The 23,005-nt window shown below is 42.6% G+C and overlaps 1 protein-coding gene and 1 long non-coding RNA gene across 4 annotated transcripts in view; one reads left to right on the top strand and one right to left on the bottom strand.

The window, feature by feature from the left end:
• FGF12 (fibroblast growth factor 12) overlaps positions 1-23,005 on the bottom strand; it is a 550,076-nt gene that overhangs the window by 240,633 nt on the left and 286,438 nt on the right. Inside the window, exon 1 of one of the 3 annotated variants that reach the window (XM_077880096.1) lies at positions 9,818-10,812. The exons of the other annotated variants lie outside the window; for them this stretch is intronic. Coding sequence (XP_077736222.1) covers positions 9,818-10,016 — 199 coding nt within the window. The 5' untranslated portion in view covers positions 10,017-10,812. Of the gene's footprint in view, positions 1-9,817; positions 10,813-23,005 lie in introns of those variants that run through there. 3 annotated transcript variants of the gene reach the window in all.
• On the top strand, positions 10,391-22,617 carry LOC144302601 (uncharacterized). Its single transcript, XR_013369539.1, has 4 exons — positions 10,391-10,789; positions 14,217-14,598; positions 16,995-17,108; positions 21,874-22,617. It is a non-coding gene; the product is annotated as an uncharacterized LOC144302601 (long non-coding RNA).

The raw sequence follows: 23,005 nt of genomic DNA on the forward strand, positions 1-23,005 counted from the left end.
CTCCTTAACAGGATATCACATATGGGATGGATATTATATAGACAGCTCGGCTAGAGTTATTTGTCTAAAAACAGAATCTAACACTTATTCTAACCAGGTAATTTGAATATGTATCTCTACTTTTGGTACTTACTTACATTTTGCCCCTGGTTCTTAATTATTTGAGGAGTATTATCTGATTCTAGGGCACTGTGAAGGTAATCTGGGTCATCTTTTGAATGCTCAAAATTAAAATAAAACATTTAAGTCACCAGTAGTAACAAAAGAATCTTCCAGAAATTTTTATTTTTTTCTTTTCATAATAACTTATACAAGCTCACAGTTTTTCTCTCTTGAATCTTTCATACATACTTCATTTCAATTTCTGTTTTGGCCTTAGGTTTAAAAAAAATCTTCAACACTGCAGCACACTGGATTTAATTCCTAATCCCTGAAATAACAGAATGGGCCCAAACTGGGGTCAAAAGAAATCAAGACCAATACCTTAGAATCAGATACGTTTAATAGCACATTACAGGTTATTAAACCATGGGATGCAGTTAGGAACATCCTAAATAGCGACACTAGGAAAAGTTTGTATAATTCCTGTGTAAGTAAAAAGCAGAGAACAGAGGAGTGTCATGTCCCCAGTCATGACTGTTTCTCCTGCAGGGAGGGGAGCTATGCAATGACCTTGCAAGCTAAAAAGGCCCTTAGATGTCCTTTCATAGAGTTTCCTTGTTTTTTTTCAAAGAAAGAAACAGGTCCAGGGGTGCCTGGCTGGCTCAGTCGGTGGAACATGCAACTCTTGATCTCAGGGTTGGGAGTTTGAGCCCCACATTGGGTGTACAGATTACTTAAAAATAAAAATCTTTAAAAAAAAAAAAGAAAAGAAGGAAAGAAATGGGTCCATTTCCAGTGCTGGCAGAGTGGGGGGGGAAATAGACTAGGAAAAACAAACCTGAGTTGAAACCACCATCTACATACTTCCCAGGCTTGTAAACCTGAGGAGTCTCATCCAGGCTGGCTAGACCTCAGCAACATTTTGTGACAACAGGAGATACTAAGGAGAACCCCTCTTCCTCTGGGGTTTGCTATAAAGGTAAGATTCGATGAGTCGGTATGTTAATTACTTCTTTACCAGCAACTAAGAAATTACAGTGACATTAGCAGGATGCTAGGCACTGAGAACCAGTGAGGACCAGGGCCCAGCTCCCATCTTTAGGAACTCATATGCTCATCACAAACAGACCACATTCTGTGGCTCAGACTTTGGATGCTATTTAATACTTGACAGATTCAACGACAAGCAAAAAGAAAGGATCATCATTATGATTTAGAGTACACAGTTTCTAGAGATTATAAATATGTTCCTAAAGGCATTAATGAATAAAATATCTTATGGCCCTTTTCGTTTAAGGGCCATGAGATATGAAATGATAGGACTGGAACAGTTGGTGGTTCTCATCCCTGGCTGCACTTCAGAATCACCTAGGAGGTTAAAAACAAGCAAACAAAACTGATGACTGATGTCTGGGCCCCAGAGGAGACACAGTAAATCAGATTTTCTGGGTGTACAGTATTAGTACATTTTAAAAATCTCACAGGTCATTTCATTTTGCAGTGATGTTGAGAAATGCTGGCCCATTTAAGCTCTGAGCTCTCACACCTTTTGAGTAGACTACAGACAGATCCTATTTGTCTCATATCATTCTTCTCTAGAAAACTGAGTTTGGTCTTAGGGCATAGGGCTCTCTCTACTGACCCCTGAGAAGTCATTTAAAAAGACTGTAAACACTTAAACTCCAATTAAGAGACATTAACAACAGTATGATTAGAAGCAGGGAGCCAGGGAATGTATAAATACCACAAACTAATCAAATGACTAACATTGGGCAGATAAAATAAGGAAGACTACAAAGACTACTTTCAGGCTCACTTGATGATGCAAAGACTAAAGAACTTAGCTTAAATTCACATGTGAAATCCACCTAGGTGCCACACTTCTGAAAGCCACATTGAGGACATATTCAGGACTGAACCAGGTTAAAGGCCTTTGAAAGCCCATTACAAACATTTTGTTTTAATTGTTAAAGACTAGAAAGATTACCAAGGCTTTCTAATCTCTTAAATATTTTTCTCTGCCTAAAATGCATTTTGCTTATAGGATTACCCTTGCAAGGTAGTAGCTCTAGATCAATGGTGGTGGGTGAGTATTCTAAAACACTTCCTTGACAATTAAAGAATAAAATAGATAGGCTTTTACAGATGGGTAACCGTGATCTTCACCGTAGTGTAAAATTATTAAACAATAAATGATAACATGACTCAAATTTTCACCATAGCATTCTATAGTGCTTTGTAGTTTGGGAATGGCATTATTCAATGCATATCAATCCTGCTTCTCTCCTAGATCCCCTCCATCTCAGCAAAGCTACCACTCACTACTGAATTGTTTATCTAGGAATCATCCAGACACCTCATTTGCTCTTGATTCAGATCTACCTATTATCAGGCTCTGCTGGTTCTATCTCCCACTCCCCTTGTCATAACCAGCGCAACTGCTAGAAGGTTCCAGGTCAACATAATCTATAGCCTAGACTAGTGGTTCTCAATCTTGTTGGTCTCAGGACCCTTTTACACTCCTAAAAATTACTGAGTACCCCCCGCAAAAGCTTCTTTTTATGTGGCTTATATCCCTTTATGTTCTTTCTTTATGTTTACAATGTTTAGAACCTACAAGAATGTTCAAATATTTATTTATTAAAAATAACAGTAAGCTCATTAAATATTAATAATATAGTATGTTTAAATTAAACGTAACTATAATTTCCAAAAGAAAAAAATTTGAAGAAGTAGTTTATATGCTTGCAAATGCCTGGATTAATAGAAATCACCTGGATTCCTAAATGTGTTTCTGCATTTAGTCTCTTGCAATATGTTGTTGTGGTTGAAATATATAAAGATAACCTGGCCTCATACAGACACGTGGTTGAAAAGGGAGGAAAATTTTAATAGCCATTCCAGATGATGATGGATATATTATGTAATCTCTGGAAAACTCCACTGGACACTTGTGACAGGATGAATGACAAAAGTAAATAATCAGTATTAGGAAATGTTATTATGAAAATAGTTTTGACCATGCGGACCCACTAAAAGGTTTTCAAGGAGCTCCCAGGGCCTTTGCACCACACATTAAGATCTGCTGGCCCCGACTTATGCCTTAGCCTCCTTATGATTCTTGAGCTTCCTCTCTGGCTCTCCTGCAATCCGTTCTCCTCTCCAAAGCCAGACTACCCATCTAACTATGCAGATCACATTATATCAGCCCCTATTTCTGACTCTTATGGATCCTAGATTAAAATATAAAATCCCTCACAACTCTGCCTTTGCTATGTTTTCCAATATTACCTGTACCCCTTGTTCTTATTATTCAATCTACACTTCAATTCCCTCTCACCTCGATCTTCACCAAAGTTGTTCTATTCTGCCTTGAACATCCTTCCATCCCTCTCTGTCTGCCCTATTCTTTAGAATTCAGCTCAAATGACTCAGAGAAATGTTTCCTAACCGAATGCTAGAGACAATACCTTCATTTTTCAAATCAGGAAACCAAGGTTAAAGATATTAAGAAAGCTGCCTAAAGTTCTTACAAATAACATATCCAGAATACCCAGAATTTGAGTTCAGATCCCACACCAAAGTCCGTGTACTTAATCACTCTGTTACATCATCACTTAAACAGTGACTAAAAAGACAAAGACAAAACAGGCAGACTAAATCCTACCGGGTTCTCCTGACCTTGGTATTAACCTCTTTACATTTATAAACATCTGAAGCAATTGTTTATGCTTTCAGTCAAGAAAGCCTGCCCCTCTGGACCCAAGTCTCCTGGCAGCGAGGGCTTAGGTGCCCCAAGAGACACCTCTTGACATCTCTGAGGCTCCTGGCATGCAGGGAGGGACAGCCCAGCCAGGAGCCTGGGACCAGCACATAATAGCCCAGCCACCAGTCTTTCTACTTCAGGCCCCCCTTCACTAGAGATCCTCCCTGGGGGCACTAGATCACACACAGAGCAAAGAGCAAAGCAAATCTTGTCATCACACTCCACATTTCCTTGAACTCTTCATCTGATTCACCCAAGAGTTTCCCATCCTCAGATCAAATTGAGTTATTCACATTCAGCCTTCTTAGCTCAAGGTAGTAAAGATAAAGACAGATGACCAGCAGTGTGAGGAGCGGGGGGGGGGGGGGGGGGGGGGGGGGTCATGTAGCCACTTTCTGACTACAGGAACCTTGACAAGTCTCTCTGCCACTTTGAAGCACAGTTTTCAGTTTTCTTATTACAAAGATGGGACTAACCATACAGTGGTTGGTTATAAAGTGGATTTCTATAAAGAACAAAAGGGATAAAAGCTCTGAAGAAACTCCGTAAATCCTAAAGTCATATATAGTCAAGTTAATTGTTATTATTAAAAGTTATAATTATATATATGATTAATTTGTAGACATTTTGTATCTAAGACTCCTCCTTTTCACAGACGCTTAGAAGGTAGCCTTGGAATGAGAGCCCTTTGGATATGGTGCATCTTTCTTTAGACAACTAAAACTCTATAATTTGATGGGTAGGCCATTAGATAGAATCCAAAATGTAGTAAATTAGCTGGGTCCCCTCTGTCTAATGAGGCTGCCTTTGAGAGTCTTCATAAAATCTATAATAATTCTAGGAGGAAAAGTCAATAGCAAACACATTTTGATGGAGCACTCAAAGAAGAGAAGAGAAAAAAGTAATCACTATTAACAAATTCCCCAAACCAAATCCACACTGTAGTGTCCATGCATAAATATGCTTTCACCAAGAACAGAAGCAATGTGGCAATATGCTAGTAAGGCCAGCACTTTTTTTCTACATATAACTTATGAGCCAAAGCTTTAGTTTTTAAAGATCTTCCAAAATATTCCTATTGCTTCCTCAAATACAGAGACTGCCTCATTTCCTACAAATTGTTTTTCTAATTCTGTTCAAGAATATCAACTTCATTAAAACTTTAAAGACTTAATCCTGAGTTATGGCTTGATGAGATCTCTGTGGGATGAAAGAAATCAAGAGATCACAGTACCTGCTATTTTATAATGTTCTTACAATGGAAACTTAATTTGTTGATGAGAATGCACTGTTGTAGAGAAAATAAGATTAAAACAAATACACACACACACACACTCAAAATATCAGTTTAAACTGTAGGGTGGGTTTCTGAGGAGAAAAGCTTGTTTGTTTTTTTTTATTTTTTTAACACACATCAAGCCAAATATCATTTAATTAGGCCGATTTTGTAGTTGAGACATGAGTCAGACTTTTAAAAAAGAAAATACAGTAAGAGTCCTTCCTATAAATGTAAAGTATCATCTGTCATATCTTGATCTATATATTGACCAGAAAGTATTTTAATCTATACAAATCTAATTTATGTTCCATAAATCCCATGATTAAGCATTATTTCCCTTTTTCATCAATTTTCTTGTTGAAGTTTCTATATTCTGTAATGTTTTCTTCATCTATATAAAAGAATGTCTTTGACAGTAAAATGTTGAATGATTGTGCTGTTAAATTCTATACATCTACCAAAACAAGTTGGAAGGATACTGAAATATTTTTAACAACACAATTTTTATAACAGCAGAAATAAGGACTCAGAAAAATAAGACAAATGAAAAGCAATTTAAAGAAATTTAGTAACATTTATACTTACTTATTTGATTTATTTTACCCACTCAGTGTAAATGTACTGCAGCATTTTTAAAAGAGAAGGGCCTAGAAAACCTAATACTTAAGTCATGAAAAATATCTAATGTTTCTTTGACTAGGAATTTTTCCTGATTGCTGATTTTTTTAATGATCTGGTTTAAGGGAAGGAATTAAAATGATATAGAAAAGTAATAAAAATTTAAAAATCACTTAAACTACATAGATTTAGGCTTATCTTGTTACTCTATGCCTTCCAGAGCACTCTCATTTGAAAAATGAATGAGTGAGTGATACTGGATGACCTCCAAGGTCCCTGGTCTCTCCAACATTCAGAGAGTTGACAGTTTCCCCTTTCTTGATTATGAATGTTATCCATTACGTGCAGTAACTTTTGAGTCAAAACAGAAATGCTTTTGGAGTCAACTGTTTGTACAGGTGTTTCTATACAAAAGTGGAACCAATGTTGGAAATGAATGAGCTATGTAATTCGCGTGGACATGCTAAGAGCCTAGATGCAGCAAATTAAGTGGCGTCAACATTTTAGCAAAATTTTTAGCAGACCTGGCCCATACAGGTATTCCACACATAAATAATAACCCAAATAATAATACAAGCATGCTCTCTTCTTTATCACAAGGTACGAATAGAAATGTTCTACAGACTTTTTTTTGGTTCGATGACTTCAGCCAACTTGCCAGTTCAAGGTCTCCAAAATCCCATTTCCAAAGAGCTGCAATCCATACAGTACCTAAGGGACTAACTATTGCTATGCTATCTGTCTGTCTTCACTATTCGAGTTATTGCCATAATGCATGCTAGCTATGGGATGGTCATCTTAGCACCCTAGCTGCCTGACTTAGCCTATACCACCTCCTACCAGTTACCTCCTGTACTGTGCACTATCCCTGTTCTAATTACAAAATAATAACCACAACAAGAGTGGCGATGGCAGCAGCAGCAATCCCTAATGGTAAAAATAAATGCAAAATCTACAAAATTATTTCTATCCGTTAATATAAGACACCCAGCTTTTTTATACTACTTTTTTCAGTGTTGTGTTATGAAGAGCACCAGGAAGACAAGTCAAATGGATCTAGTTCTAGTCCTAATTTTGCCCCAATCTAGCTATGTAATCTTCAACTTGCTCTGATTCTAGGATTCCTCATCATAAGTAAGGAGTCTGCTGCACCATCCCAGGATAAGCCGTCACACTGTGCTCCTGGGACGACATTATTAAAGCTTCTGGTGTGCACCACGGCACTGGAATTGCATGCTATGAGATCCTGCACTGTCACCTCTCATGTTTCAATCGTACAATATCATGATTTTAAAAGTCTGAACCCTTTACGGTGTAATTTCCATACTCCCACTGTGTTGACAAAGTTTCAACCTTATACGCATCAGAACTTAGTGAACTAAGATAAGAAGCTGAGCGACACTTAAGATGTTACCCGTGAAATCAGAAAAACAACTGTGTCCTCTCCCATCCAACATCTGACTTAGTTTCACTGCCTCAGCTCCATTCCCTTAGAAAGTCTGGTCAATGGAACATGTGTCTCAATGACGGAATTTCAGAGTGGAAATTCTTTATTAGGACCACGTATTCCATTTCTCCACTTTATTACGACTTGTGACTCAGTTCATAAGGGAATGGCTTAGGAGGAGAAGTGATTTCAAGAATAACTCAAATGTTAAGTGAAGGTAACATCAAATGCTTACAAAACAAATTCCTTCAAATAGCTTTTCTTTTTGGTGTTTAGCAACTTCCTCCCAATCCAGCTAAAGAATTCTCTCTGGAATTGAGATGTGGAAGGTGCTACCTCTCTATAAATAGGTTCATCCCATGCTATGTGAATCATGGTTGCTGACAGCAAATCAACAGACTAATTATTTGGCTTTGTTAGTAGCGATAATAGCACGCTAACATCTTTCCAAATCTTTTTCCGCACCCCACACTCCGATTCTTCTAAGCTGAGCTTCAGTCCAAACTGAAGGCCATGGTGTACATGTTGGCCTTGTGCTGGGCATGTCTTAACAGGGCCTGTGATCGCTCAGCCAGATTATTATTGTGAGACGTTAGCTAAATAAAAGAAGTCACCAGCCAAGATCCTCTCTGCCAAGACGTACACTACGGAAATGAAAAAGGGGAGCGGATTAAATAAACACTTTAGAAAACAATAAACTCAGCAATTCCCTCAAATTCTATTTTCTACTGAGATGCTAAGGAAAGAGCCACAGGAAGCAATTTCCCCATGTAAAATTAAGCCATGCAAATTGTTCATCTCCAAATCATCTTCCACAAGGATCAGGTAAGTCACCCAATCATTTTTATTGCCTGGTTTAGAAGTGAGGACGCTGGGCAGGCTCTATTCAAAAACATCACTTAATCATCCCAACTAGAGTACAAGAACATACTTCAAAGACTGAAACATGAGAAAAGTTACACTAAATTCAGAGCCTTGAAGTTCCTTGTAGGCCACACGAGCCCTCAGAGAAGATGACTCCCAAATGATCCCTGCACAACAGTACAAGAGATTTTATTTGCCCCCACATGAATTATTATACTCTATAAATACAGAACTCCAGTTTTCATAGAAAGTTTCACCTTATGAAATTAATAGGCCATATTAATTGTATGTAAATCAACAGAGATTTTAGTAGCTCTCGCCTTGGGATCATCATCTCACTGTTTACTCCTGAAATGTTCTATTTTGATCGGCATCACAGAATAAGAGAAAGAGTCCACTGTGGAGGGAATCATGTCATGAAAACCCACGGGAAAAATGAAAATGAGATGTCTTCTTCTTAAGACTTAATCCTCAATTTCTAAACTAATTCTGAGCCTCACCCGGCCACACTTTCCTAATGCTTTCCTCACCCCAATGACCCTAGCCCATGTTTCATTTCTGGAACCCAGGAGAACATTACAGTCAGAGTTGCAAAGATGCTAACCGAAACCAGTCAACTGATCACAGAGCAAGCTTTTTATCTAGGCCATATTTCCTTTCGGTTGACCACACCAAGGGTAAGGTATCTGCAAATTGCCAGTGATCCGGCAGGCCACACCCTGAGGATCAATGAAGCCTGGTGGAAGCACAAATCTGGGCAAGTCTGCTTTCATCCTCTCAAGCTGGCCTGGTTTGAGCTGGGAATAAGTACTTGGAAAGGTATCCACTTTCCACTTTGTAAATAAAGATCACACTGAGGACCAACCATGTGAGTTGAGGGACAAAGAAGAGAACTTCAGAAAGGCCTGAACAAGAAAATCTCTAGGAAATCTAAAGTTGTTGTTTTTTTTTTTTTTTCACACTCCCTTAGGCCCAACTGCAGATACCATGTCTTTTCCTTAATGTCCCAAAAGAAAGTGCGAGTGTGCAAAGGATGGGAGCAATAGGGCAGAAAAGTTCATGACCAGAACCCTGGGAAACCAAGAGAGTGCTGGAGGAAGAGAACAGGAAAAAGAGGTCTGTGGACAAGGAAGTAAAGGGGCATGTGGGAAAGTGGGGAGGTGAGAACCCCCTGGAACCTCTGAAAGATGCAATATCAGGTGTTGCTGGAGGAAGAGTTAGAAAACGAAAAAAAAAAAAAAAAATCAGGCTCATCTGGTGTCTACTCAGTGTCAGTGTCCAGAACTATGCTAAATGTCAGGGGAGATAACGTTTGTTTATATTTGGGTCTTCAGCAGGCAGTATGCGCCATGGATGGATGGATGGTTGGATGGATGGATGGATGGATGGATGGATGGATGGATGGATGGACGGATGGATGGACGGATGGACGGGAAATAGAGAAAGGGGTTAGGAAGGAGTCGGCCGCCGCCCTCAAGGATCCTACAGGCTTTATGGGACCAGGAGCATCTAGCCAGGTAGCCCTCACCCTAGTCAAGCCGAGGGTTCATCAAGATAATGAAGTGTTTTCCTGAATGTGGGACTAGAAGCTACCAACTGCCCGAGGGTGATTGAAAGAGAGACGTCCGGAAATGAGGGGAGAAGGGGGGCTCCCCCGGAATGGCCCCAGGGGGACCCCGGTTCCCTCGCGCGGGAGAGGGGCGCGAGCTCCGGGGAGCCCACCGCCCGGGCTGCTACTGACCTGGTCTCCGCCTCACCGGCCTCTTGCGGCCGCTGCAGAAGCGCACTTTGCTGAACACCCCGAGGACGTGCCTCTCGCACAGGGAGCGCCCGTCTTTGCTGGGGCTGGAGCGGCGCTTGGAGGCCGACACCCGGTCGCTGTTGGACTCCCTCGCCTGCCGCTTCTGGCGGATCAAGGAGCTGGCTATCGCCGCAGCCATAGCTGCTCGGCGCGGCCCCAGGCCCCGGCTCCCCTGCGCGCTCGGGTCCGCGCTCCGCCGGGGCGAGGGCAGGACCTCGGCGGCCTGGAGGGCCGGGGCAGGCGCGGGGAGGCAGTGCTAATGTTTGAGGAGCCTGCGGTGCCGAAAACCCGACGCCCACAAGGTTAGTCAGAGTCTGGGCAGTGGCGACAAAATGTGTGAAAATCCAGATGTAAACTTCCCCGACCGCTGGCAGCGGGGGCGGGGCGGTCCCAGGCCTTCCAGTTAACTAGACTCTTGCACCCCAAACTTGCACCCTCCCCCGGCGATCCGCGTCCAAGGGGCTGGGGGGGGGGGGGGGGACTTTGGTCACACTGCGTTCAGAGTCCCAAGTGGAAGGGTCGGAAGGATGTCCAGAAACAACGAGCCGTGCCCCCGCTGGGGAGGCGCAAGCGCTGCAAGGTGTCCGAAGTGCATCCACACATACATACATAGAAAACCCGTTTGCAAAGCAGAGTCCGGGCCGAGGCGGGTAGCGTGCCCCCCGGTAGAAAATACTAAAAAGTGAATAAAACGTTCCTTTAGAAAACAAGCCACCAACCGCCAGCCAGAGAGAAGGAGAGGAAGGCAGCAATTTAACTCCCTGCGGCCCGCAGTTCTGGAGATTAGGAGGTCCGTCCCGGCTGGGTGAGGTCTACGGAATGCATCGCGCCGGCTGCGGTTCTCCAGGGCCCGGCCGCCGGAGTTCTGCAATTCCGAGAGGCGCGAAGTGGGAGCGGCGAGCCGGAGTCCGGGTAGGGGCGCGGGGCGCGGGGCGCGGGGCGCGGGCGCGGGCGCGGGGCGCGGGCAGCTGTTTCCAGCTGCGGTGCGCGCACCTCCCCGCCGGCCGCGCTGCGAAGAGAGCGGGAGGCGAGGGGAGGGGGAGGGAAGGAGGGCCGGGGAAGGAGGGAGGGAAGGAGGGAAGGAGGGAGGGAGGGAGGGAGGGGTGGAGGGAGCGAGGGACCGACGGACCGAGGGAGGGAGAGCCTCGAGGGCCGAAGCACCCCTCGGGGAGAAGCCCGCGGGAGGCGAGCGAGCGCCGGGGATGCGCGGGGTCCCAAGAGCGGGCGCTCTCGCTCTTTCGGCTCGCTTTCTGGCACAAGACGGGCACAGTTGGTGATTATTTAGGGAATCCTAAATCTGGAATGACTCAGTAGTTTAAATAAGCCCCCTCAAAAGGCAGCGATGCCGAAGGTGTCCTCTCCAGCTCGGCGCCCACACGCCTTAACTGGAGCTCCCCGCCGTGGTCCGCCCGGGGCCGCCGCACCGAGCCGGTCTCCGCACAGGCTCCGAGGGAAGCGAGGGAACAGGGAAGGAGGGGGCGCCCTGGCGGGCTCGGGATCAGGTCATCGCCGCGCGGCCCGGACCCCCAGGCGCGCGCGCGGCCCGCGGGTGCGCAGCTGCAGGCGGCAGGTCAGCTGCGGCTCACCCGCCGCCCGCGAGGCCGACCCCCGGCTCCCGCGCAGCCCATCCCGGCCGAGGACGCCAGGGAGCGGCGCGCGGCGAACCCCCGGCGCGGCGGCTCGGGAGGGGCGGGGGCTGGCTGCGGGCGACGGCGGCTCCAGGCGGCTCCAGGCGGCTCCAGGCGGCTGCGGCTCCGGCTCCGGCTCCGGCTCCGGCTCCGGGCCGGGGCTGCCCACCGCGGTCCGACGCCGGGAGCGCAGGCGGGGGCCCCCGAGGCCGTCCCGGGCGACGGCGGGGGCTGTGCCGCGCGCCCCCCGGGGCCGCCGCCAACTCGCCCAACTTGGCGCGCGGGTGGCCGCTCAGCGCCGCCGCCTCCCCAGGCCCCGGAGGGGGCGCTCAGGGCCGAGTCCCGTTCACGGGCAGGGGCTGGGGCGCCCCGGGCGTCCCCGCCGCCGCGCAGCCGGCTCGCTCCGCTGCAAACTCCAGGCGGGGACGGCGGCCGCGGACACCGAGGGGGGGACGACAGCCGGCGGCCGCCGGGGCAGCTCTGGCGCGGCTCCCCTCCGCCCGAGGGCTGGGCAGCGCCCGGGGGGCCGGGCCGGGCCGGGCCGGGGGTCGGGCTCCCCGCGCGCAGGGGGGCGCGGCGCTCGGGTCCTCCTCCCTCCCAGGCGCCCTCGACTCCCAGACTCTCTTCTCCTCCCCCCACCCCCGTCACCCCTCTCCCCCTTCTCCGTCTTCTGTCTCTCCCCTTCTCTCCTCTCTACGCAATCCTACGTGATTGAGGTTTGGATGAGAAATTCTCAGAGGCAGAGTGAAGGAACTGCAGCTCGGGTCTGTGGCGTCCCGTCCCTCCCCCAAGAGAAAACACAAGCACCGGCCGGTTAAAGGACCCCGAGTGCACAAAGAGGGGGGCTAGGAGGGGGGAGGAGCTGAGGGACAGCAGTCCACCCTCTCTCCCTGAAGCTGGCGCACGCAGAATTCTCGGTTTCGGAAGGAAGGCAGTGGACACTGGAGAAAGTAACAATGGCCTTTCGGGCCCTAATGTCGAGCCCCACCTTCAGCTCATTTTGTAACAGGATGAAGTGCTTCCGCATCCTTGAAACCCAGTTTTCTTGGTTCTATCCAGAAAGCTGCAAAGCAGGTTCTCTCTCCTTAAAATGAGGGATCTGAGTGAGCACCCCGCACAGAGAGGAGAATGCAGGAGGGGTGACGGGGTGACTGTGGGCAAGGACAGTCAACAACGGGCCTTGGAGTGCAGTCCAGGTCTCCAGGATGCTTGTGATGGCAGATGTTACAGAAAACTCAGCAGAGAAGATGCTGTCACCCAAGTTGAAATGCAGCATGAAAGGTTTTGGAAAGGTAAAGGAATAATCACCTTCCATTCCTGCTAGGGTCTGGACCTGGCTCTTCGTTGTATTTAAAAATCTCCCTTCAACTTGTCTTCAGATATCCCTAATCCTGCGCCTGGTCTCTCCACTAAGCATAAAGGGTAGTGCTAGAAGATTAAGTGGATGATTTCCAACAGAAACAAGTATATGTTCAAGACATCCGAATAGAGGGCAAGGACCGTGCAGGCCCAGGAAGCTACTGGATAGGGGACCCGGAGGAGAGGTCCCAGAACTCTCTGGATGTGGGCACAAACCTAGCAGAAATCCACTTAGGCAATGAGAAGGATTGAGGCCTCTGAGGCTGATTCCAGGGAGCACTGTGTCAAACAAGCCTAGGGTGTCTGGGGTCCTGTATATTTGGTGCTGCTGCTGGACATAACAGAAGCAGATGGAGGGTTTATGGGGTGGATAGCTAGGAGGAGGATGGAATAAGCAAGGCTCCGCAGAGGAGTGAATCCCAATTGTCCACACGACACAATCCCCTTCGGCAGTGCAATGTGACTCAGTAAGGACAGTGAACTTGGGATTCTAACTATATAGAACAAGACAGGTAAAAAAGACAAACACAGGCACATACACACTCCTCCCAAAGTAAAGCTGAATACATTTTCAAAAATGCATCCCAATAGGGCAAGGAACCAATTGATAACATTGTCAATTAGGGAAGTGTTCACATTTCACAGATAAAATCATTCTCCTTCCTTGGCTACCAGAAGAAACTTGTCTCATTGTCGAGGAAGGCAGGCACAGACAGTACTGGCTGGCTTTGGGGGCCCCTGGCCTCTTGCAGCTCAACACCCCAAAAGGAAAAGGTCAGCTAAGGTGAGGAATACAGGGAAATGGGCAAGCGAGGGGTGTGTGGTGAGGCCCTGAGGAAATCATTGCTAAACTTGGAGTATCTTATCCTCAAAATGGGCATAATCATTCCCATCTACCTCAGAGAACTGAATATGTATGTGCAAGCATTTTGAAAACTGGAAAATGCCAAATGAGTGCAAGAGATGATGACTGTTTGTTTTTATTTTTTTTTTTAAGAAAATGCATGATACTCTTCTGAGATGCTTTTTTTAAATGCAGATTCCCGATGGTTTCTCAGAACATGAAGCATAAGTCTCTGAGTAGTGGAGGCCAGGAATTTGAGTTTTTAACAAGTTTTTCATGTGTCAAAGCTTGAGAGTTTTATTCACACTCATACACACACACACACACACACACACACAAACACACACAATGTAGATAATACTAGGAGGAAGAAATTAACTCAGCCTCTCCAAATCTAGCACTTCCACAGAATTGTAATCCTGTGATTCCCACTCCCCCAAAAAGAAAAGCCTGGGAAGAGAATGTGTGTTATCTAATCTTTGCATGTGTTGGGTCTTTTTTTCTGCAGGTTTATGCAAAGAACATAGTTTGATGCAGAAGGAAACCAATGTGGTGGCACAAGATAGAAGAGGGTGATGGGGCAGGAGATGAAAAAGCAGACAACACTTGTTTGAAGTTCTCCTCTTGGTCTTGACATGCCAGCATCAAGTCAGGCGTTTAAGGAACAAAATAAAAACAACAAGTGGGAGCTTTCTGAGAGTGACACTATTCCTGTCTTTAGATCTCTATTAAAAGAATGTGGTGTTTTCCATTCGATTAGACAACAAAAACTACTCTTCTTCTTGCACCTCTGAAGATGTTGTGAGAGTGCTCCTTTGGCTGCTGAGCCCTGGAAGTCCTCCTCAGCATCCTTTACTTTATTTACTACATTTCCTCAATGAGAAGAAGAGGTAAGTCTCAGGACCTCTGAGAAGTTATCTAGGATCTCTGCACACAGCTGTTTAGTTTAGAAGCAAAGTAGCTTCTAAACTTTAAGTCAGCTTTTTGTTATCCAGAAATTCATAACCTGGGCCACCAAATGTCAGGAATCTTCCTCCACAGTTACACGGGCATTTCAGCATCTTCGTGTTTGGGCATCAAGAATGAGACCAAATCAGCCTACTGATGATTTAGGTAAAACAATTTTTAAAGGGCAATATCTCAGAGATAACAATACCTTGATGTTTATGATGCCTTTCTTTGACCAACTTGAAACTCTTACCTTCACAATTCTGAAGGCATCATGGTTGGAAGCAGTTTTAATTACTTTGGAGAAAGTTGTCAGATACACACTGAAAGGATACTTACGGAGTTGTGTTTCTATTTCTGACCTCGACTCAAGCAAATAAAGCATGGACAGTCTTAATCATGTCCATATTTTAAAAGCGAAAAACACAGAACGTTAAATAGTCTTTCCCTTACACACATGTCAAGCCTTCTAACTCCCACCATCAAATTCTTAGGGTCACTGTCACTTGAAACCTTGAATTGAAACCACAATCCACTTGAAACCTTGAATTGAGCACAGGGTACATACAAGGCTCTACTTTGGTTATCAAGGAGAACTCTATACACCCTCTACAATCTTCCTGCCCTCAATGAACTTACAGTACATGTCATCAGGAACTTACTTAACTCTTAAACACCCACTAGCTCTATGCTACTGGACTAGTTATCCAGTCTGTCTAAACCACATTTGCAAAACAGGTCAGCGATCACGACACCAGCAGTACCTATCTAACTGAGCTGTTGCAAGCCTCAAAGAAGATGTGATAATAACATAAAGTATTAGAATGAGCATGCTGTCATTAAAATATCCATTTAAGGGGATCCCTGGGTGGCTCAGCGGTTTAGCGCCTGCCTTCGGCCCAGGGCGTGGTCCTAGGGTCCCCAGATCCAGTCCCTCTTCCGGCTCACTGTGTGGAGCCTGCTTCTCCCTCTGCCTGTGTCTCTGCCCCTCTCTCTCTCTCCCTGCGTATCTCATGAATAAATAAAGAAAATTAAAAATATATATATCCATTTTAATCAAGTCCTGCCATAAAACCCAGACTTCCCAAAACAGGAAAACATACCTTGTGATTCATACATCATCATTCACTCCTGGACATGATGTATTTAATGAAGGCTGGATCTACTTGAAATGAATGATTAACCTTGACATTGTAATGGCAAACAAAATTTTCATTAGTGGAATATTGTCAATGTCCTTGCCCGTTAGGAACACAAAGGAGTGTAGTTCTGCTCATATATCATCCTTCTCTGAGATTAGGCCCCTGACTCAAAGCTTGGCGAACATGAGCTCATTGGGCTCTGACACAGCAAGCTTGACAGGCAGAAGAAGACCTTTTCTCCATGAATTTTATCTCATGCAGGAGTGGCAGTTCCTTTTATTTTTGCTTTTCTCTGCCAGATTGTCAGTGAAAATAGGTTGGCAAAAGCAATATAAACAATTAACTTTCTAATAATCTGTGAATTCCTTTACACAACACATTTCTTTGTAGATCTTTATCCAATAGTTCAATAACTGCATTTTTACATGTCATGTGTTTGGTTTTGATCATTTCTCAAAATAGGAAAGACAATAGATTTAATTCTCTCTGAAATACATCAGGGGTGGTGTCCTTATTGCCCAAGTAGAGAAATTATCAATGTTTCAAAAAATTTCTGTTTTGATAAGAAATATAAGGTACAACTGATGTGAGCCAATGCTAAGCACCCTGCAGCTCTAACTGCACTGTAATTATGAACACATTGAATCCTTATAACAACCCTATGAGGTAGGTTCTGTCATTATCCTCATTTTATAAATGAAGAAAGTGGGTCACAAAGAGGTTCAGTTGCTTAATCAAGGTCACCCACTTAAGAATTAGTAGAGTTCAGGTGTAACCCACAGAATTCATTTCCAGAGCGTCCCTTTTATTCTCTGTGTTACACTGTATGTCGATAAAAACATGCTATCATACACAATTATAATCATGCAATAAAACTAATAAAATAAGAAAGCAAATGTCACTTGCATTTATATAGTTTTCTACTGCTTAGAAATCATCTCCCCATGTATTATCTCAGTGAGACTCCCAACAACCTTGAGAAGAAAGTTAAAGGAACAATAGTAACCCAATTTTACTGACAAACTAAGACTCCAATAAGTGATGACATCCCCCAAGGTCACACAACAGATGAGTGAGGATCTAGGAGTTTAATCCAGGCCTTTTGATCTCAAGGTCTCTCACAACCTAAGATCACAGAGAAAAAATGGGAATGTTGAATGTCTTTTCATTCACTAACCTCTAGTACTCACTAACAGGGCTTCACATTTGGTAAACTGACCTTGAAGAGATCACTCAATATTGGAAGGGAAAGGACCCGAGTGTCCCAAATCTTCTGCAGCTTGTACTTCTCTCTGGGCTACAGAGCTAAGGTAAGGGGGCAACATTCCCACCTTTGGCCATGAGAGGATACCCTCTGATTCTGAGACTGTGTCCTCCTCTTTTGATCAGTAATTCAAGTTGAGCTTCATAAGAATACTATAGGGAAACTAAGTCAAAATAGGAATTAAATGGGTGCCTGGGTGGCTCAGTAGGTTAAGCATCTGCCTTCTGCTCAGGTCATAATCCCAGAGTCCTGGTATAGAGCCCCACATTGGGCTCCCAGCTCAGTGGGGAGTCTGCTTCTCCCTCTCCCTCTGCCCACCTCTCCACCTGCATGTGCTCTCTCTCTCTCATTCTCTGTCAAATAAATAAAATCCTTAAAAAAAAAAAAAAAGGAATTAGAGAAATTTATAAGAGGACAAATTTCCATTTCTTCCATTCTTGTTCCTAAAAAAGTAGACATTAGTTTGGCTTGAACCTCATGGTTGGCACTTGGTTATTTTCCTTCCCAGCTGGATTGAGGACGTTAGAAAGTCTTTCTTCACTGACTCACTATCATTTTAGCCCCTTTCTAATTTCCACTGTCACTGATCCAGAGATACCTCTTCCTTCTAGAAGGGAAATGTAGCTGGAAGATCCTCATGAGATTATAAACCCATAAGGACAGGGAGATTACTGATTTTGTTTATTTTCTAACTCCAGTACCTAAAATAGCATTAAGTATGTAGCATGTGCTCAATAAATTCTTGAGTAAATTAATCAATGAAATTAATTAATTAACCCACTTATCTATCCATCTTAAAGTAAAAAATGAAGCATTTATTCTTACATCAAAAAACAAACTCAGCTAACTCAGGGGTAGTCTTAGTATCTCCAAGTTGATCATTTTGCTTTATCAAAACCCTTTAAAGTTGTCTGCCTAAATTCAATCCATCTGTTAAAATCTGATTGCCTGAGAGGGAACACTACCTAGATTTCTGCCCTTAGCAACACCAATCCCCAATATTTAGGTCTATAGTCTTAGTCTGATCTCTCAATCTCTCTTTCAACCTATCTGTCTCTCTGTCTCTCTCACTGTGTCTCTGTCTCTGTCTCTGTCTCTGTCTCTCTCTCTCTCACTGTGTGTCTCTCACTCACATACACACACACAATCACTCTCACATAAGAGAAGGAATATAACAATAAGGAAAAGAAACACCACAGACATCAGATAAAATAAGTAGTCAATTTTTAAACTCTCAGAACATGATCAAAATGACCTTAAAAGGTCTTGACAGTCCTAACATCCATGCTGTCAGCCATCTTTACTGAGCTTCTTTCTCTATGGACCATTCCTAGTTGCTCTCATTTCTAAATTTAGATCCCAAACTTTCAGGGACTAGATCTTGTTGAAATAGCAGTCTCTTACAGCACCCAGCACATGACTGACACTCAAACTGTACTATTAAAATTGTAACAAATTCATATTTTTGTCCACTGGGTGCTGTTAAAATAACACTGAAAGATCACACTGGTCCTGTGCTCATAGGTATTTGGTATTGAGTATGGCTCTATTGGAAATGACTGAAATACACAAACTGGTTAGGGAAAACTATCAAGGGATCAAATGGGAGTTTGGACAAGGTGACCAGTGAGGTCATTTCTAGTCCTAAGTTTCAGGAATTCTCTAAAAATGAATGAAAGCAGAAAGAATATGTAATTTAGAGTTAAATAATTTGTCCTTGCATAAAGTTACCTAGCCTACCTGAGCCTAAGTTTGTTTGCCTGTAAAATGACTGCTATATAGGATGTAGATTAATTAAAATAATATATTGAAAAAAGCACAAATTTTTAAAACAAAGAAAAATATGAATGAGTCAATGAATAAATGAGTGAGTAAATGGATGAGTTGATGAGTGGATAGATGAATGAAATATAGTACCTTTCATCTAAAAATATCTAAATTCACATTCTACGAGAAGCAAAATTGCTCAAAACCAAAGTAAAAAATATTTAGCAAGCTTCCTTTCAGAATAGTAGGGAAGCAAACAAGAAAATGTTTGAAAATTCTGGAGTACTAAATGAAAGTATTTAGTAAAATTCTCATTCACTTAAAAATATTTTTCACAAGAACACAGCAAGGGAGAAGAGATTCCATTCCTTTCTCCACATTTTGACAGCTCTTCTTCTCATCTCTAAAAGAGGATAAGACAAGGAAATAGCCATAGTTGGCCTTTAAAAGATAAGTAACTAGAAGCATTTACTATTTGCTGAGGACAAAAAATCAGGGAAAGAATGTTGACTTCATGCTAAAATAACTGGACATCACTATTTAAAACAATATTCTAAGTAAAATCAATTTGTGAAATTAGAAATAGAATTTGGAAGAGAGAATCATGACTTAAATTTTCTATTCCTATAAGGATCTAGTACTTTGACTAGAGCAGATACTCTGTAACTGTGTATATAGATTTGGTTTTAACTTGAAAATAATAAATGTTCAGGATGAGCAAGAATAGTCTCAAATTTTACCTTAAAGAAAACCTTAGGCAAACTTTTATTAATAGTGGTATCACCTTGAGTCTCTGATAGCATCATTTAAGTAGTAGCTATAATAAAAAAAGAAACAAATGTCTGATAACTATAGTAGAAAACACCCGGTCTTAATCTGGGAATGTGTTCCCCTTATCCCCTTTGTACATCTAGCACAGACATTGAACTACTGTTCTCTGATAATGCAACCTTGATAAACTCCTAGGGTAAACCAACACCATTCTCCTGGGGGAAAGATTATTCTCTAAAGTGAGTAGAAAGTCATAGTTTCAGGCATCAGATAAAAGAGACCTAGACCTGAAAAGTTACATTTAAAGTTCCAAAAAGGAGGCATGCCTTTCTTTCTTGTCCCTGAATTTTGAGCAATCCATTCAGACCTACAGTTGTTCTGACTGTCAGGGGAAGAGATGCTCTAGCAAGTAAAATCAGGCCAGAAACTGTACAGAAAAACAATCTCAAAGGCACTCCTAAGACACTGGTCTGGAGCTATGGACTCTGGGGAGTGAATCGTATCAAGTTATCTAGATGTTAGTTGCAATTTCTCTCCATGTTGTGATTTCCTCTGTTACACACTGGCCTTCAATATAGTCTTATATTAACCCCATTTTCATTTTAATCAAGCAATCATTGGGTTTTCCTTACAGAGTCCATATTAATTAATTAGAACCATGCAAAAACATCAACTGAAAACTATGTTCAAAGTACAGGTTAAAAGTATCTGAAGAAAAGGAAGAAGAGGGTAGGAAAGACAAAGGAAACTAACATTTATCAGGCAACCGCAATCGACCAGGGACAGTGCTGGACGCTCTACAAATTATTTTACTTAATCGTCATGACAGTCCTACAGGGCCAACATCATTTTCCACCTGTACAATGAGAAAACTGAAGGTGAGAAAGGTTAGTCAATTGTCTGAAGCATCGGTCCAGTCAAGAATTCAAATCTAGTTTGGCAGACTCCAAATCCAAGGCTCTCTTCATGCCTGTCTTTAGATGATGAATTAATATGAATTAATAAGGAGACCGTTTATATGCTTGAAGTGTTAAAAAAAAGTTAGGATCGCCATGGACTAAGGCCATTCAGAATCTCAGTCAGAGGCATCCAGACTAGTTGTTTCCTGATGATCATGGCCTCATTTGAAGTACTAGTTTAATAACTAGAGCCAAGGAAAGAAAAATTGAAAGAAGTGATGTCTATCTCCAAGTGTCTAAAGATGTTTTTCTTGGAAAAAGAAAGAGGTATCCTGTGTACCCAGAGGCAAACCTGGGTTCAGTTAAGCAGTTTTATACAAGAAAGTGCAGCTCAACAGTGAAATAGACGGTTTCACAAAAAGGGGAAGTGAGCTCCCCATCATCAGAGACATTCAAGTAAGAGCAATACCAGAGGAAGTATTGGAGGAGGGTTCCACGAGCTGAGATGCATATTCTATAAAATGGTTACAGTTAGCACTGCTGGGGTGGAAAATAAAACAGAATCACTGTAGGCTGAATCTGAGGCAATACTTGAAAAAAAAAATTTTTTTTTAAAAAAAATTTAAAAGACAAGGGTGAATGAATGATCAAACTGATTCCTAGTGAAAACATGATGGTAAAATGGTACAAGATGTGAGATTCAAGGAGACCGTCAAGGAAGACATATCAAGATAACCATGTGATGAAAGCACACGGCTAACAGTTACCTTATATGGTGTATTAAGATGGCTTAGCTGATTAAAGGCGTTGCTCCTCAATGAACAGTTGAGCAGTTAAAGGATCATGTTCCGATGAGGTACAGTATTCTAGAGCAAGGAAAAGGAGACCTGAACCTATTAAAATATAAGTGAGAAAAGCTCCCCAGGAAAGGCCAGAGTCAAAAGCCTCCAAGGTGTTAGTTAAAAGTATAGTGGATTCTGTGGAGGACAGTCACAGAATTCCTTCTGGATTCCTGTGTAGAAAAGATCACACTTGAGATAAGAGATTTTAAAGTAACCAAAAGCTAACAGCTTAAAGGTGAACAGAGAACCAAAGGGAAATGATTTGCAGGGCAAAAGATATTATTAGGAACTCTATGAAGGTTCCCTGCATAGAAGGTCTTGTGTAGGTAAACTGTTAGGCTCATAATGGAAATATGAAAAGCAAATAGTTATCGGCCTCCAGTTGCAATTGTCTACTACAAGACCTACCATTTCTACTATCAGTAATCATAGAGAAATCTGGAGATTCAATTTATGGTAGAAAGAAGGACATATTTAAATCTATGTACACATTCACAGCTTTTAATATAGTATCTTTGATTTCATTTTTTAGAAAGAAAAAGGAGAATCACAACTCCGGAAAACTCAAAACCAATTTGAGAAAACTTAGTATAAACTGAGAAAAATTCTTACAAAATGATTTCTCAACTCAATGTTCCAAAACACGGGAAGGAAGATGGAATGACAGTAGATGGTGGATCGACAGTTGTCATATTTGTGATGTCAGAGATTTGAAAAGCCAATCATCTTGTTGCCTGATGTGCAATTTTTAACTTATTATACACACGGTAATTGGAAAGTATAAGCACGTGTCCCACAGAGTGACATTTTTGAGAAGAAAATTGCGTGACCATAGAAAGGTCATTTAACCTCTATCAGTTTACTCCTCTATAAAATGAGAAATTTTAAAAAGAGTAACAGATGATCTTTACATTTTGAAGCCTCCAATGGAAGGTTACTTTTGGAAGGGTCTTGGAACCAGGAGTGACATTCAATTTTAGGGATTCTAAACAACAACAAAAAATAATATATAATCTAAACTGCCCAAATATTTTCAACGTGACCACTTACTTGAAAAAGAAAGGACACTAGTAACTGTAGCAAAGACTGTCATGAGAATAAATGACCCCAATTTCAACGTTACTCTCTAAAGCAGCTAAATTCTCCCAATTTTCGTTTAGACTTGATCCTCTATTGCTGAGTGGGTGGAGGTGGAGGAGGAATGAGAAATGATGAAGTGCTCTGTTACTCGTGAGGATGGCACAAAACAAAATAAAGCTATTCCCATCTAGTTGAACTTTGGAGGTTGCGTTTTCTTCTTCCTTTGTACCATATCTAAATAGATCAGGAAATTTTAGACGACTCTTAATAAGCAGTTTTGTAATAATTCATATCAAAGAAAGAGATAATTCTACAATGAGGAGAGTCAACAGAAGCAATATGTTTTAATAGGCTTACTCTTAGCTGGACTTGAAATCTCATTCTCATGCTATTTGCTCAATATGGAAACTTGGACAGATTATTCCTCTTCTCTATCTATTTTCCCATTCTGAGAATGAGATAAACCAAATGATCACTAAGATCCCTTCTCTCTCTAAAATTCTCTGGTTCTAATTATAATGCTCACCACATCACAAAAAGTCACAAAAAGCAGACTAGGATTCTCCCTTTGATCCTCCAAAGTA

This window comes from Canis aureus, chromosome 31, assembly GCF_053574225.1.
Source record: "Canis aureus isolate CA01 chromosome 31, VMU_Caureus_v.1.0, whole genome shotgun sequence".
NCBI classification, from domain to species: Eukaryota; Metazoa; Chordata; class Mammalia; order Carnivora; family Canidae; genus Canis; species Canis aureus.